Below are 17,135 nucleotides of genomic sequence, written 5' to 3' on the forward strand. Positions count from 1 at the left end.
GAAAATCACGCAAGGGGTACATCCAAATGTTCCCAAATTTCACCGCGATCCACAGGCCACCGAGGGGCACTCGTGACTGTCCAGGCAAGTGGCGACTTGTCTCCCAGGGCCCCCAGAGAATGACGACGTTGTGCTACGGTGAAAATAGGGGGGGGTGGCCTCTTAAGAACTTGCGAGAGGAAAAAATAAACATTGAACAACGGCAAGCACACTCAAGAGAGGACATATACACAATCCACACAGCGATGACACACGAGGGTACAGATGATAGATTGCTGGCCTGATTTGTGTGATGGTGACAGAGGTAACGCTGACGTTTTGGGGAAGGGGGAAATGGCAAGCAGATGCAGTTTTTTGCTGGTTTGGTTTTCTTCTGACAATTGGTAGAATACAGTTGTTTCCGCCAACGCGTACAGCAAATCACTGCCAGGATGTGCTCATCACCATATACTGACACAAGTATCACCACCAGTGTCATCACTATCATCCTTATCATCACCATCAAGATTACCACCACCAGCGCCACCATCATCACTATTATTGCCATCATTATGACCGACACCACCACCATCATTACCAACTTCAGCATATTTTCCCATTCTCTATATCATGATCACTCGTAGCCAATCCACTGCTGGATGGAGGTCTCTACAATCCAACGCCATCTCTCCAGAATCCTGCAATGTAGCAATCCTCAATGCACATGAACTGATTTCAATGCTCCATCTCCTCTGTTAATGCCATGCCAGCAAAATAAAACTCGTCACTTTTGTCAGTGTAATAAATCTATTTATTCAGTGTTTTTTTATTCGAAAAAAATACTGTTTGAAAGGGTGGAAACTGAAATGCGATGACCAATAGAACACTACATGCCACACTGATCCACCAACCACCATGCATTGCACACAATTTCTTTTAAAAAATAACAACTTGCAAGTGTATATAACCGTAACAAAAATTTGATTAAACTGGTTCACAATGTGTCCAACGTGTAAAGTAACAGTGATATAATGCTACTTACCAAGAATAGCCTTTCCGATTCCCAAGACTCTTTAAAAAAAAAGGTCCCGCTACATTGGGATGTTTGTCTCATTCCATTAATGTGATTGGCTTCATGTGAGCAGAAACTCACCATGCATACGAGGGGGTGAAACTCAGCGCAGTCATTACTGGCCACACCTCGCATCCCCACCGTACAACACCCGCCATGCCCTAATGTTGGTCACCCATCCAACTACGAACCAGGTTGAGCTTCATTAATTCTGACGAGATCCAGCACATTACGGGTAATTTGGACGTAGTTGGATTTATTTCAGAAAACAACATCTACACGCGGTCGATACCGTAGATTTCTACTCCGTGGGGCTTTCTGCCACTACGACACAAGTGTGAAAAGCGTATCATCATTGCACAAACCACAAGCGAAACAAAAAAAAGTCCTGAGCATACCTCAACTTTGAAGAGGGTACAATATACAGTGTGTGGATATTTTCACCAAAAAAAACTTCATTTTGAAAAGAACATATAAGTGGTTTAAGCGTTGACATACCTATTTGGCAAACTTTATATTCAACAAACTCCATAAAAAAGATCTCGTCGATACTTCGTTATTTTTAGCAGGGCGCTCAAAAGGTTTAGAGACAATAAATAAGATATGTCTAACATTATATAAATGGTGAAGTGGCACCTCAGTTGTTAGTGCCCTGCACTGTGAACCCAATCTGATTTTGAATTTAACTGGTCCTACCCCTTGGTCATCCACTTCACCAACCCACAATGACCAGCGTGTTGAAATATGGTAAAAAAAAACTCCATGACTGACATGGTGTGGCAAGGCTTCACACGTAGCAATGGATTGCTCGACGAAGACCTTCCTGATAATTGGTTTTTTACCCTTCTAATTATCATATTTTTTACTGGCAAATGAGGTTCCAATGGTGAAGACCTTCCTCTTCATCATCGCCACTGTTTCCTTTTCCCCCTGTTTTATGTCCACCCAATTTGCATAACAATTTGAAATGTTGTTGCATCCACCCATCGTTACAATGCCCATTGGTGTACGAGGTTGTGGTGGTTCAGGTGGCCTGTGCACGATCTGTCTTGGCGATGCTCAATTTGCCAACTCGTGTTTTTTTCGTGATATTTATTTAACTTTTTTCCAATATTTGTTTGAGTTTCATGTTTGTTGTGCAGTTGCTATGTACAGAGTTCTGGATAAGCTGTTGTATTTAGACTCTAGATGCTATATAAATTAAAATTACTCTTATGTTAACACCAATGGTTGCGTGATTTCAGATGCACTTCTGCGGCCGTCTGGAACGCTCTTCACTGGAGCTATGCAATTTTACATCTAAATTGAAAACGAATTTCTTTAAAACTGCTTTTTGTGTTCCGTTTCTTGTCTTTCCCCCAAACGATTGGCTACTTATGGTGTGAAATAAATTCAACCTGCATACAAACTTACAACGGATAATTTAAAGAAAACAGGGGTCATCCTAGGCGAGACTGGTCCCTGCCATTGGAATGTTGAATTTCCACCATATACATTTGTCCACCATTGCAAATAAGCACTTCCCAATAATTGACACTTTGTGACTGATCGTAATCACAAAGTTACTTTGTCAAATTAGTAGAGAAAACGCACCAATGTCTTTATCACCAACAGGTCAAATCGGCAAGGTGATGCGTTTCAGCCAGTGGTGTAGCTACCAAAAATACAACTAAACCACTGGTTTCAGTCGTTTCATTTACATTTTGACTTTTAAACACAAGTTAGAGCATTAAATAAACCTGCTAATATTCGGTCCGTGTGCTTTTACGTTTTAAAGATCTCAAAACCTTTTGGTTGCCCACTGCTATGTGCACGAATACACAATGTAAAAACCACACCACAGCATTTAACAATGCACACACGTTAAATATTCAATAACCGTTTAGGTTCAATATAAAACTGCATCCGTGCTGTACAGAGGTCGCAAACGGGTTTTGATTCCTTACCCGTACCCGGCCGCACCAGGGTCGCAAACGGGTACCCGTACCCGGCCGTACCCGTACCCTACACCCGTACCCGGCCGGGAACGGGTAGGGTACGGGTATCGGGTACCTGATTGCGACCTCTGGGATGAAGCCATGTTGCAGGCGCGGGTGGGTTGATTCTAGGAACTTGAATTGTGAGAAGAGACAAGACGTTGGGAAATGAGTGACAAACAGTTACTCACCAGTGACTCACGGTCTACCCGTACCCGGCCGCACCAGGGTCGCAAACGGGTACCCGTACCCGGCCGGGTACGGGTAGCCGGGTATCGGGTAGGGTACGGATATTGGGTACCCGGTTGCGACCTCTGGTGCTGTAGCTTCCAGTTAAAAGACTACCAACTTGTTATTACGTACAGAAAATAATTTGAGATGTTTAAACAGGAAAACCTCAGGAGGGTCCTGCTTGGAATGTTAAGCCAATTCCTTTACACATTTTTGTAATTTCACATTTATGGATAGTAGAATGAAGACACTTACACTTTTTAGTTTAAGCGTAAACATTTCCTCCTTGAATTTGGCTACTTTTAATGAAGAGATTTGATTGCATGGAATTATTGTTTTCAATACACAACACACCGAGTTAGCGATCAATCGTCGATCCGCTATCAACTGCTGTTGACCTTTAGTTGCTGACAGTCTAAGATTAGTCGTTCGAGACTAAACAACTGTATGCGACATATGCACACGTACGCACAATTACACACACACACTAAAGTATACTCTCAATGCACACCACTGCCAACCGTTTTAAAGTTTTGTTTGAAAATACCATGGCAACGCTGGTTTTATGGGGAGCAGTGTGTTGCGTAGAGACCCGACACGGCTGCTTTCTATTGCCTGCTGGAATGCTGGTGAAATGTGCTTGAGAATTTACGGCAAAAGGAGACAAAAGGCAAAAACGATTCAAAACGTGACGGCGCTGGCCAAGTGTTTTGCTCGAACTTTAGGATTCAGGAAAACGCAATGTCCCCCCCCAGATGAATGTATTTGTAACTTTGGATCTGGATTTGTAGTTTGCGATGATGGGGTGTATCCATCCTGCATACAAGGTATTGGTGAAAATTTTTTTTTTGCATACCACATAGTCGATAACTTCACTAAAATTCATAATTGCGTAACACAATATAAAATGTCTCAGTTCTAAAAGATATATATTTTAATGTTGAAGGTTTTAAGTGAATTTGTTTTCAGAGGCGGGCAAGTGCATCAAAATCCGTCAGAGTACTGTACACATGGTGGTCCAGATGTCTCGTGACCCACATTTAATTATCTAAAACCTCATATTTTTAAGAAATAAACACGCATAAGAAAAAAATTTCAGGGGTAAATTAATGTGGGTGTCAGAACACATTTGGACCACCCTGTACAATGCTCCATGTCTGCTCTCTGCTTCACCAACCCACACTGACCAGCATGGTGAAGCAGAGTCAAATAACCCCCCACCCCCCACGATCCACATGGCGTGAAGAAGCCCTTATCCAAGCGACTTGCCAACTGGGTTGTACGTGAATATTAGCGAATTCAGACAGGAATTGATCTGTCAGACCATAAATAATAAAATCAGCTCCAGAATTTTTGTTCCATCCAAAGCAAAGCAACGTACGGTGGGGATATAATTGCGGCCTGAGGAATATGCATACCTGTATTTTGTTGTGAATAAATACAATGTACAATCCGCGTGCTTTTGCATGGTTAAGCTTCCCTACCAATCCACACAGCATCATCAATAACACGGATTACCTACTCCTGAGCTATTAGGACAACACGACACCAAAAATCGTAAATCCCTCAATCATAGCCATTAAGCCAAGGGATAAATGTGAGCTTTATGGGATTTTGCCTCGCGTGACCGAATGGGTCTTTGACAAGGGTGTCGAGTTACATGTGCGGAGGCTTTTAGTCAGGGCTTCATTTCTGACTGTTTTCTATGTCACTGGCAGACAGGCACGTGACCAACAGCCACAGCTATAGCGAAGAGAATATACTGGATAAGGCGCTCTGGGTTGCGGAAATATTTTCCTGGTCGCTGGTACAGGCAGACCCGGCTGAAATGAATCCCTTATTGTCATCCTCATTTGTCTTGAAGATCCCATATGCACTGTGCGTACACATGGCTAGGGTACGCTGCTGAGCGCTAAGATGGGCGCAGCTCGTTCCAAATCTGTCATGCTGACCTATTGCAATTCAGAATTCCTGACCTGGAAAGCATGCGGCTAAATCGAAGTTTTATTACAGTGAAAACAGTCCTGCATTTGTATCCATATGCACATGCTTATTGTCGTGAGTTGTTTATGTTCATCAAGTGCTTTTCTTAATGTTGAAAATTTTTGTTGCATTTTTTAAATGCTGAGACATTAACGTGCTATAATATAATTGTCACCTGTTAACGGTTGTAATAACATATATTGTATATTCATATTCCATTTGGACCTATGCCTTGTTAATTCATACCTGTCGACCCCTTATCACTGCCGACCTTATTACAGACCAATTCAGACCTTATTGGTCACCTCATACCCTTATAAATCTCAGCGTTCATCCTACAAAGTCCCATCACAAGGGGGAAACACAAACAAATAGACATTTTTCCCCGTATTGAAACGAAACGGGTTATTTCCCCAGGTAAAAAAGGTTTGTTGTGTCAACCGGATTGCACACATCTGGTTAGACAATGGACTGCATTATCAAATGATTAGTATTAGTATTATTAACAGGATATAAACATTGCATTGAGCCAAGCTTAGTCATTAAGTCAGTGTTGTTCTATCAGTGTCCAAAACTTGACCCCCATGCAACATGTCCAATGGGGCACAACTGAATGCATGTCCACCATAGGACGCATACTGCATGAATAACAGAATGAACTAATGGTCCACACAATATAGTGACGCCGAAGGCAATCATCGGCCCAACACCGACTGATATCAAATCGTCCAGTAAGGACGAACTGACCAACACGACGACCCTCAGTCCTAACCCCGCGCCACCTAGAGTAGGCGCAGCTGGAGCTCAGCCTCCCGCACCATCTTGTCAAAGGATCGCGTCTGCGTCGCCTCCCGCACTTTCTCCCGCACCTCGAACGAGGCCCTCGCCACGGAGCGCGACTCCTCCAGCCTGGCGTCGCGCCGCCGCGCCGCTCGCTCTCCCCTCTCCTCCTTCTCGCGGAGGCGCGCCAGCCTCTCCCGCCGGCGGTTCTCCTCCTCGAGCACGGCGCGCCTCGTCGCCTCTCCGTGCGCCCGCTCCTTCTCCGCCCGCTCCCGCGCCGCCCTCTCCGCGCGCCGCTGGGCGCCCTCCCCGGCCGCCAGCGCCGCCTGCCGCAGCCGCCGCTCGGCCTCGGCGGCCAGGGCCTCCCGCCGGGAGCGCATGTCCTCGTCGAGGCGCTCGGCCGCGGCGCGCGCCCGGCGCAGCCGCTGCCCGTCCCGCTCGGCCCGCAGCTGCAGCTCTCGCAGGCGCCGCGTCTCCTCCTCGTCGCGCCGCCGCTGCGACGCGCGCAGCCTCGCGTCGAGCGCCTCGCGCAGCCGAGCCTCGCCCGCGTCCTCCTCCCGCGCGAGCTCCCGCTGCGTGCGCAGGTGCCGCTCGCGCTCCCGCTCGTTGGAGAGCCGCCTCTCGCCGCGCCGCTGCTCCTTGGCCTCCAGCCGCTTGCGCTCGGCCAGCGACAGACGCTCGCGCAGATTCTGCTGCTGGCGCTCCGGGTCCCGCCCGTCCGCCGCGGCGGCGGCGTCGGCCGCGGCGCCGGCTCGGGGGGGCGGCGGCGGCGGCGGCTCCGACGGTGGAGGCTCCCGTTCCCGCAAGCGCCGCGCCAGGGCGCGGCCGCGCTCGCGCTCGTCCAGCACGCGGCGCTCCTCCTCCGCGCGCCGCGCGTCCGCCCAGCGCAGGTGCGCGTCGCGCCGTTGCTCGGCCGTGAGCGTCTCCTCGCGATGCCGCGCCAACATCAGAGCCGCGATCTTCAGGTCCCGGCTCGGCAGCTCCAGGCCGCGCTCGGCCGCCCGCGCCCGCTTCCTGGGGCCCGTCCCGGCGCCGGCTCCCGGGGCTCCCGCCGCACGCGTCAGCTGCTGCAGCTGCGCCGCGGTGCCGGGGTCCTGGCTCAGGTCCCCCAGGCTCAAGCTCTTGCCCGTAAATGTACAGCGCGGGCCCGAGGTGCGGCCTCCGGGGCACGGGAGATTGTCGTGGGCCCGGCGTGGGAGCGGTGGCCGGGAAGCGGCGCCCTGCAGCTGCAGGCGTTGCCGGGGCCGCGTCTTTCCCAGGGGGTCGCTCACCGTGTCGTGGCTCCCGCTGCTGTCATCCAGGCTGCAGCCATCGCTGAGTGCGACCGGGGTCCGATGACCGGGCAGGGGTAGCGAAGCACGCACCGTCTCCAGGGAGCGGCTCTGGTGAGGAATCCCCAAGGGTCGTAGCCCGGTGCCCGCCAGCCTGGATGGCAAGGGGTCCACGCTTCCTCCTCGCTTCTGCTGATGATTTTGCTGTTGCGCTTCCCTGCGTTTTTCGCGTTCCTCCAGCACAATCCGCTCCCTCTCATCACGGCAGCGGCGCAGCTTGCGCCTCCTCTCCCGCTCGAACGCGGCGTGAGCCGCACGCGCCTCCTCGCTGTCGCGGCCGAGGCCACCGAGGTCCGTGGTCGAGTTGGATTCCCGGTCACTGCTGGCAGCACCGGGAGGCGATTCAGCGGGGCCGGGTGCCGCAAAGTCGGCGAGGGGCCGTGACAGCAGCTCGACGGGCCGTATCCCGCAGCGCGCGCACGACTCGAGCGAGCGCGGACTCGTGAGCACGTAGCGCGACCCCTCGGCGCGGGGCGAATCGAAGTTGTAGAGGTCGATGTGCAGCAGCGGGGAAGAGCCCGACTCCACGGAGCCCGACTCCATGGAGCCCGAACGGGGCCCCGAAAACCTCGGCCCCCCTGGTACCCTCGGAGCCGCCTCCTCCTCGTTATCCTCCACTGCACCTTCAGCCTTCCCCTGGGGTCGGGCTGCAGCGGGACGGCAGTAAGCATCACCAGGGCCATTGGAGACCCCAGGGAAGTGGCTGGAGACGCCGCTCGGCTTGCGCGTGGTGGAAGGGCTGAGAACGTCCACCATGGCTGAGGGGGAAGGTGGAAGATGCCTCCAGCGATGGCCCTCGCGATCCTCCACTCACGCTGCGCTCCTTCCAGCACCGTCCTCTGGCTCGTGTCTTATTTCTAACTCCTGTTTTCCTCCTCCAAACCTTTCCCTCCGGTCACTTCTTCTTTCCTCCCCGACCCTCTGTCCTCCAGCTCAACCGACTACTTCAAATTCGCCCTCCAAACGATGATTTACGTTGAAATTCTTTCGCACCGTGCGTAGGCAACACTGCCCAACCGGAGGTGCTCCTCCCTCCTGCAGACCCCTAACCCCTGTCCACTTTCTCCCCCAATTCCTTCTCAAACCTCGTCCTCTTGGTCCTCCTCCTCCACCAGTCTTAGTGATTCACCTCCCCCTGCTCTTCCACACCCCTACCTAGTGCACGTTCTGTTGTCCTCCTGCTCACCTCATCCACCTCCCTCTTCTCCTAACCCTGCCCTTCTCCTCTTTACAGCAGCCCACCGTCTCAAATGCCTCCCCCTCCTCACCTCGTCTCCCCTCACCTCGCCCTCCTCACCTCGCCCTCCACCTCTTCGCGTTGTCCTCTGGACCCCGTTATCTACTGCCTCCAAATTCGTATTTCTCTTCCTCACCTTGTCCACCTCTTCCTCCTCCTCTGTCCTCTTCCTCCCGACCCAATCTCGCGTTCCCTCCAGACCTCGTCCACCTAACCCCGTCCTCACCTCGTCAACCTCCTACAGTCTCCGTTTCCCTCTTCCTCACCCTCCCTTCTCCTCCTCGCCTCTCCTTGCTAACCCGACCTCGTCACCTCGTCTTTCTAACGCCGTTCTCCCCTTCACCTCTTCAGCTCCTCGTCACCTCTCCTTGCTAACCCCGACCTCGTCACCTCTGTAACGTATCCCCCGATATCTTCACCTCCCTCTCGTCTCGTCTCTCTACCCCCCCCCCACCTCACCTCGTCCTCACCTCGTCTTTCTACCCCCCCCCCTCACCTCGTCTCTCTCTTCGTCTCTCTACCCCCCCCCTCACCTCCTTCTCACCTCGTCTCTCTCTCCCCCCTCCCCTCACCTCCCCCTCACCTTGTCTCCCCTCACCTCGTCTCTCCCCCCCCTCCCCTCACCTTGTCTCCCCTCACCTCGTCTCTCTCTCCCCCCTCACCTCGTCTCTCTCTCCCCCCTCACCTCGTCTCCCCTCACCTCGTCTCTCTATCCCCCCTCACCTCGTCTCTCTCTCTCCCCTCACCTCGTCTCTCTATCCCCCCTCACCTCGTCTCTCTCTCCCCCCTCACCTCGTCTCTCTCTCTCCCCTCACCTCGTCTCTCTCCGCTCCCCTCACCTCGTCTCCCCTCACCTCGTCTCGCTCTCCCCCCTCACCTCGTCTCTCTCTCTCCCCTCACCTCGTCTCTCTATCCCCCCTCACCTCGTCTCTCTATCCCCCCTCACCTCGTCTCTCTATCCCCCCTCACCTCGTCTCTCTCTCTCCCCTCACCTCGTCTCTCTCTCCCCTCGTCCACCGCCACCACCGCCGTCCCCGCCGCCGTCCCCGCGCCCCGGAGTCGTTTCGCGCTGTCAGATCCCCCACAGCCCCCCCCCCCCCTTCGACGCGTCCGGCGCGCTCCCATTGGCCCGAGGGGCGCGCGCGTGCCGGGCGCCGACCAATCAGGAGCGGCGAGCGCGCGCAACTGAACTATAAATTCCAGCGGTGCCGCGGTCGAAGCCCCCAAAGCTCCCAAACAACGGTGGGGAGCGGAGTGAATGAATGGGGGCCCACGTGTGTGTGTTCATGTGTGTGTTCATGTGTCTTCATGTGTCTTCATGTGTGTACGCACGTACGTGTGTGTACGTACGTGCGTGTGTCGGAAGAAGCTTTCACTGTTCAACGGTCTGTACTTTGTTATTTCGTTGATGTATTATTTTCCGAAAGCTTGCTGGAATTTCCTACAACAAAGTTCTGTTTTTGTCATGTGTTTTTTTTCGTTGTATTGCCGGGTTTGTTTCGTGTCTCACTTGTGTGCGTATATTGTAAAGTAATATTAATATAATTCGTTGGAGTAAGCCAATAAAACTACGGTGCTCTCCGGATTATCAGACTGTGCGAACAATAAGACGCACCCCAACTTGCTTAAAATTACGGGGGGGGGGGGTTAAATACGCCCTATAATAGAATATATATTTTTCTTATTATTTATAAACATCTGTTTTAAGATACATTTTACGTGGTACTCATTCTGTAAATTTACGTTTAACTTGTTTTGCGATCGTAAATATTGAAACCGACGCTGTTGAAAAGTGTTTAACAAAAAATACTTATTTTTGTTTTCCTGAACGGTCAGATATGATTGAGTAGTGTCTGCTTATTCATTGTGCTAGTTGTATAATGTACATTAACCACTTGTGTAATTTGCGATAGTGATGATTCCGTAATCCCATCTATGTAGCAGAGCATCAATGAGTCTCAAGAATAGTTATCAGGAGGGTCCTGCTACATATTTGGCCGATTCAATTTTAAATGATGAGTGTTGCACGGTGGCCACCTCTCCATGCACTATGCAGCCTCAACAATGCGAAGCTTCCGAGATCCGACAAGATCCGGGCACGCAATCGTGTTGGAGGTGATATGGATTGGAAGTCACCTGCTGTCGTAAAGAGGCCGCCAAATGTGTCCACGATCTTAAAACGATTCGAGGCTTGAATGCAAAAGGAAGAGAATCGTGCAATCATCCATCGCCACCAGCCACGGAACCCAAACTAGAGGCACCAGACGCCCTCTGGTGTCGTACGACTGAAATGTCCAATCCACAACGCACTTGCAACCGTGTGCTGTTGTGGAATCCTGAGTAATATTCACAAGTGATGACCTGGGGGGGGGGGGGGAGTGGTGGCCTGCATCCAGCAGTGGATTGAGTCATCGTGGCTGATTATGATCACATGACGACACCAACCTTGCAGCAATCACCAAATGATGATGCAACATCGTATCTTTCCCTATCTCTGCATTACAAATGTAAATACTGGACTCTACTCTATGCACAACTTCCTTTATTGAGTACGGTAATCATTTGTCGGAAATAAATGTAGACAACAAGATACGTATTCGGGATGCGATCCTGATTTTGGAATGAGTCCAAAAAATATCCAGTTTATGAAAATCGAGCAGAGGTAAAATTTCACATCCAGATTTTTTAAAACATTGCATATTAAAATATGGCCTCATGCTGTAACTTCCACCATTTTCCCCAAAGACACTTATTTGAGGTGGGTATTGCATCAGGATATTTGTCCAATTCCATGACTGAGTGTTAAGTCTAAGTGAGAGAAACCAGAGCACGTGAGAAAAAAAAAACTGCTCATGTATGAGATGGCAAGACTCCGCACACACCTCACAGCCTGCATAGCCTGGAGTTCCCGGAGAGTCTCCCATCCCAAGACTAACGAGATCAATCCCACTGAGATCTGGTCGGATCGGGAATTGAGTGATTTTGTGGAGGTGATTTTGCTATGTGGTCTAATTTCCCACGAGCTCACAGCACCAATTGCCACCATTGTTTTTTTGTAGGTAGTGCATAGAATTACAAAGTTTTGTTGATAAAATAATTTATTAAATAGTCATTAGGGAAAACCGCGGGGTTATTCCATAAACTAAAACACAAACAGCCATACATCACGGCACCTGAAACGTCATCGTCAAATCGAGGGAAAAATACAGTGCATCACACGTCATACTAAAAAACTATCCTTTTTACATCAATGAAAACATTGCTTTATATGGCAGTGTTTCTAGGGAGTTGGAGAGCGGGTTTGGATGTTGGTGTCCGACAGCACATGTACATCAACAATTTTCGATCAGTAATTTAAAGTCAAGCTAGGATTACGGATACTTGTGTTACCATCTATTATAGACACGTACAGCCCCATAGTCATTACACTGCTGGGCGAGGGCCTCTCCACTGATGGATAAGGTGCGTTATGTAACCATACTTTACCACAATGATAAGTGTAGATCGAAGGTGGGGTATCAGAGACGTGGAAGCACAGTTCAGTACAACAGATTTTGCTGCACTGCCCACAACAAAGCACAAGTCCACGTCAGCCTGACAACCCGGTGTGCACGGTGGTCACTTATCAAACTATTATTCACGTTAAAACCTGCTTAGCTTCTCAGATACGATTACATGAGATATATTTCAGGTGATCTGGTCATCGGTGCCATTTATGATAACACTGAATTCACATTTACAATGTTTTACAGGCCAGAGGCCAGGAAGGTCGCTGCTGTATATGTTGACACATAATAGTACAGTCCATGCAAAAAGGTAATTTATAGAGAGCAAATGTGCAATTAAGATTAAAGGTTTAGCTGTACCATCATATCTTATATCACCATACTTTTCTGTCGAATGTCATGTAATGTTGAGGATTGGTTTGTGTCCATTTGCACCAGCGAAGGACAGCAAGTGGGGTCTTGTGGGTTTGTCAGGGTGACGACTGAATTACTATTGTGTTAACAAGGTCATTAAAATATAAAAATAGCACTGTAATACCATGACACAAAGCTTATAATTAGTATATTTGTATTGTTATTCATACACAATACCCTGAGGGTCCTGCTGTATTGGGATGTTTAGCCAATCCAATTCATAACGTTGACAAATGTGTTGACTTTTCAGTTGAGTGGATGTATGTTGAACTACTTTCACGCCGTACGTTAAGCGGAGGTGTGGGAACTTAACAAAGTGCCATAAGGACAGGTTCTTAAACCCACTTTCTATGCTGCTACCTCTTGACCACCTCACACTGTTCACAACTATCAACCAGTGCCTCTAAAATAACTGGATTACAAGCATGTGTCACCACATCTAGTTACTTAAATAACTGTCATTGGACATATCCATTGCTTTTTTTAGAGCTCTAATATTGAATAATAGCCATTTTAATCAACTAACAAGTTTACGTGTTTTTGGCAGTCGTGTCATCACGGCATCACTGCGACACTGGCGGTGGTGATAACGGGCAGCATGATTGTGGGGGAGGGGGCATGGAGTCCCCCCACTAAACATCCACGTGGTCAGGAGCAGTATAAGCTAACTGATGTAATTTCCATGGTAAACAAATTATCATTACTTTTAAACTACTTATGATTTTTAAGATAAATTAAATAGCACTCATACATTTTCAGTATGGCTCGGTGAAAACGCTGTACTGCGTGCTCTGTAGTCCGAGGCAGGGATTTGAGCCGTGTCCTTTCACGTGTTAAAACTCGGCCGCCAGGTGTCCTATCCCTCAGCTACAGCACCTCCACGATGGCTGTGCACTGTGTTCATTATTTAACATCAACAGCATCGCCTCCACCCTCATGCTCCCCACTCCGCCATGGCCGTCGGCAAAATTGTAAAGTGGTGCTGCCCGCCCCCCCCTTCCCCCAGATGATGCCGATGTTGGTGAAGGATGACGGTCGCTCAGCAGCGGCGGGGGGAGTCGGCGTAGCGCAACTTCAGTTCCTGCTTGAAGCGGCGGAAGAGGATGCGGTTGCGTTCTTGCTCGGCCTCCTTGCCAGCGTGGAACTCTCCCGGCAGCTTGAAGCCGCGGTGGACCAGGAAGGCGTTGTCCAGCACGGCGAAGCGGTATCCAGCGACGTGCAGCTCACATGTCTGAGTATGCACGCACGCACGTGCGCACACAAACACACGAGCCAAATACATTTACTTGATTAACAAACCACATTACATATGGAATCAACTTGTCTGCAGGTTTCTCGGTGGATTGAAACACCACAGAATCATGAGATATGGCGATAACATGGGAAGACCTTTGTCCAGGAGTGGATTGCCCACTGCTTATGCGATAATAATTGTGGTAACAAAAACCTCACGTCCCACCGACCTATGCCTCCAAAGGACCAGATCACAGGTGCGCACCAACACGCTCCGCTCGTTTGTTAATTCTAGGTATGACCAAACCAAACCAAGTGAACATTTCACGACAAGGGAAATGATGTTTTAACAACCCTGAGGTGGCTAACATCATCAACACCGCGCGCCGCACCTGGCTGATGCGGTTGAAGCCGTACTGCTGAAAGCGCTCGTCAAACGGCGGCACGGTGCTCAGGCCGATGTAAAACGGCTCCCAAGGGTCGCGCCACTCCAGCTCGTACGCTGGCGCCAGTCCTGGCACGGGAGGCAGCGCCGCCCAGCGTGCATAGTCGGTGGGAGCCTGGCACTTGCGGCACAGCTCGTCGTAGAACGGCCGCAACTCCAGTGCCCCGAGGAGGCGCAGGAGCTCCACCTTGGTGTCTGGCACGCGGCGCGAGTGGCGTATCTCAAATGACGGCACCACGAACACAATCGATCGGTCACGACCACCGCCTCCATCTTCCCGTCGTAGCATGGACAAGAAGTCCCGGTGGAGGTTGACACTGGGCACCATGTCCACGTCCACCACGAGCACGTGCCGGCTGCGGGCACCGGCTCGTGCCACGTTGCGCAGGAGGTTGTTGGGGTAGGGCACGCCGCCGTCAAGCGCGTAGTTCCTGCGTGCGCCCTGCACCGCCTCGCTGCCGAGCCACGCGAACACCTCGGTGCAGCCGGCGCCGACCTTCGGCGCCACCCAGCGGTTCCCTTGTCCAGCATCGGCCCACGCCGCGGACGAGAAGCCCGCGTTGGCCGACGCCACGAGGTGAAAGGCAACGTTGTCGCGCGCCTTCTGCGAGCAACCCCGCACCGCCGCGATGGCAGCGAGCGCCAGCCACGTGTCGTTGGCGCAGGCAAAGACGGCAACCGACACGGGCCCTTCCCATCGCTCCAGCAGCACCTCCAGGTGGTGCAGCCCATTGACGGACGTGTGGGTGGCCAGACTCAGCTCATGCCGCGTGTCGCCGGCGCCGGCCGTTGCCGGTTCCGGCGCGAGGAGCCGGCTGAAGATGGCAAAGCGGCCGCTGGCATCGAGCGTGGGGGCGCCGCCGGCAGCGACCAGCGCCGCCCTCAACGCGTTCGCGGCCCCTTGGGGGTCCCCGGCGAGGCTCCCGTTGGCCACAATCAGCGGTTCAGACGAGCGCCGCACGATAGCGCCGAGGAAAGCGGCCGCCAGCGGCAGGGGCGAAGAGCCGTCGCCGTGGCCGTCCATGCGCAGCAGCAGCACGAGGTAGGTGAGCTGCAGCGCGAGCATGACAACGAGCAGCAGGAAGATGAGGATGTTGAAGGGCGTGCAGCGCAGCCGCGCCCGCAGCTTGAACCGCATGGTCACCGGTGATCCGAGTCGTCGCTCGAGCAGGCTGCGTCAGTGCGTCTGAGCGGAGCACTCGCTCTCATCTGGTGGAATCGGTAGAGACAAAGCAAACTTGTAATCAAATGTCTTGAAGACACAGCGAGGCTTCCCCAGGCACATGAAGAAAATTATTATTATTGGGCAATACAGTAACAATTAAAGCTATAAGCTTGGTTAAGGAGTCGTCGTCATTATTAGGAGTAAATAAAAAATAGTGCAAGAATAAACGCGTGTATCGTGAACATAACAACCATCAATTGACTAAGCGCTGGTAAGAATGATCTCACCCCTAGGGGGCTCTTTGACTTGGCTACACAGTCAACTCTCGATCACACGGGGCGAGGTGACGGCGAGGAAACCGGAGAAAACCCACCACGCATCACAAGAGGGGGTTACACTCAAAGGTCCGCAAAGCCAGGCTCAAAACCTAGTTGCTGTACTGCCACCCCTGTCCATTTTCGCTGCCCAACGGACGTGGTGGGCGTTTCACCAATCTGGACGTATAAAACACAAATGTCAAATACTATTCACAAAAAAAAACTCAACATTTGTCGATAACAGTGGCAGTAAAAACAGTAAAAAGGTGTCAGTTTTGTTGCCAGATAAAAGGGTAAAAAAACAATGATCATATTTTGCTACTGGCAAAGGAGATTCCAATGGTGATAACAGTGGCCTCAAAATAAGCAATTTATAATAGACGACGTTTCGGGTAACGGTCCTTAATAACACAATATCACATTACTGTCTGTAAGGCAATGCATTTCGATTCGGTGGATTGTGACGCTATCACTGCAGCCTTGCACGCAAGCCTTTGGTTCTTAATCGCAAACATGACAACGTTAATGAATACACGGGGTTCACGAAACAGAGTAACTTGGACTCACGTGGTCGTGCCAAATTTGTGTTTTAGTTCATTTACCTTCTAAACAAATCGGGCCACGTCTCGCACCCCCAGAAAGGGCATCTCACACTCCCAGGTTAAGAAGAAGAGCCGCCACTTGCTCGAAGCTTACCCCAAACCAAGGCCCAAATCAAAAACCCTACAAAGCACGGCCACCAGTGTGTGAATCCACTGCTGGATGAGGGCCTCCTGCACCCAGCCCGTGCTGGGGGTTATCTGAACGCACTTCACCTCGTTGTTCCGTGCGGGTTGTTGAAGGGCGGGGTGCATAGACGTGTAAGCACAGTACTCTACAACAATGTGTGTTTAACGTGGCAGCCCTGAAGCCTGTTTGGACGTGCCACGCGTGGGCTCTCACGACGAGACTTGGCGCATCTCTCGTGATGTGGCCACGTCTGCTGTGCACGAGTCCCACGCGGTGATGCGATCGCCACGCACGACGCGTGCGAGACACGCGGACGGAGTTTGGGGTGAACCGAGACGCAAACAGCTGTCACTGGCCGGGCCCCGCGCGCGCGGCAACCACTGCGGGGGTCTGCGGTCAACACCCACTGGAGCAACATTACAAGGGACCGCGGTAAACACCCACTGGAGCAACATTGTAAAGGGACCGCGGTAAACACCCACTGGAGCAACATTGCAAAGGGACCGCGGTAAACACCCACTGGAGCAACATTGTAAAGGGACCGCGGTAAACACCCACTGGAGCAACATTGCAAATGGACCGCGGTAAACACCCACCGGAGCAACATTGCAAAGGGACCGCAGTAAACACCCACTGGAGCAACATTGCAAAGGGACCGCGGTAAACACCCACCGGAGCAACATTGCAAAGGGACCGCGGTAAACACCCACTGGAGCAACATTGTAAAGGGACCGCGG

General features: G+C 51.3%; 2 protein-coding genes across 9 annotated transcripts; both read right to left on the reverse strand.

Annotated features, from left to right (window-relative positions):
* Positions 1-778: 778 nt before the first annotated feature.
* CCDC177 (coiled-coil domain containing 177) lies at positions 779-9,003 on the reverse strand. The gene has a single exon (XM_061549965.1). The coding sequence runs from the start codon at positions 8,106-8,108 to the stop codon at positions 6,024-6,026; it is 2,085 nt and encodes a 694-aa protein (XP_061405949.1). The 5' UTR covers positions 8,109-9,003; the 3' UTR covers positions 779-6,023.
* A 2,284-nt stretch (positions 9,004-11,287) lies between these two features.
* B4GAT1 (beta-1,4-glucuronyltransferase 1) lies at positions 11,288-16,791 on the reverse strand. 8 transcript variants are annotated; one of them, XM_061549971.1, is made up of 4 exons: positions 16,485-16,791; positions 15,726-15,846; positions 14,135-15,396; positions 11,288-13,740 (listed from the first exon to the last, which is right to left on the reverse strand). In XM_061549971.1, exons 3-4 carry the CDS (start codon positions 15,323-15,325, stop codon positions 13,549-13,551), a joined length of 1,383 nt encoding a protein of 460 aa, XP_061405955.1. In that variant the 5' UTR covers positions 15,326-15,396; positions 15,726-15,846; positions 16,485-16,791; the 3' UTR covers positions 11,288-13,548. The 8 variants fall into 8 exon arrangements, with proteins under 8 accessions (XP_061405955.1, XP_061405957.1, XP_061405956.1 ...); XM_061549973.1 differs by lacking the exon at positions 15,726-15,846 and having other exon boundaries at positions 16,612-16,791; XM_061549972.1 differs by having other exon boundaries at positions 14,135-15,846; positions 16,612-16,791.
* Between the last annotated feature and the right edge of the window lie 344 nt (positions 16,792-17,135).

Source organism: Lethenteron reissneri, chromosome 11 (assembly GCF_015708825.2).
Source record: "Lethenteron reissneri isolate LAM-NWPU_2019-01 chromosome 11, ASM1570882v1, whole genome shotgun sequence".
NCBI lineage: Eukaryota > Metazoa > Chordata > Hyperoartia > Petromyzontiformes > Petromyzontidae > Lethenteron > Lethenteron reissneri.

Bases quoted from the DNA above. Each gene is read 5' to 3' on its own strand.
- CCDC177 (XM_061549965.1), bottom strand. From the start codon at position 8,108: ATGGTGGACGTTCTCAGCCCTTCCACCACGCGCAAGCCGAGCGGCGTC.
- B4GAT1 (XM_061549973.1), bottom strand. From the start codon at position 15,325: ATGCGGTTCAAGCTGCGGGCGCGGCTGCGCTGCACGCCCTTCAACATC. The intron at 13,741-14,134 runs GTGCGGCGCGCG...GTGCATACTCAG, and splicing joins GCTTCAACCGCATCAGCCAG to ACATGTGAGCTGCACGTCGC.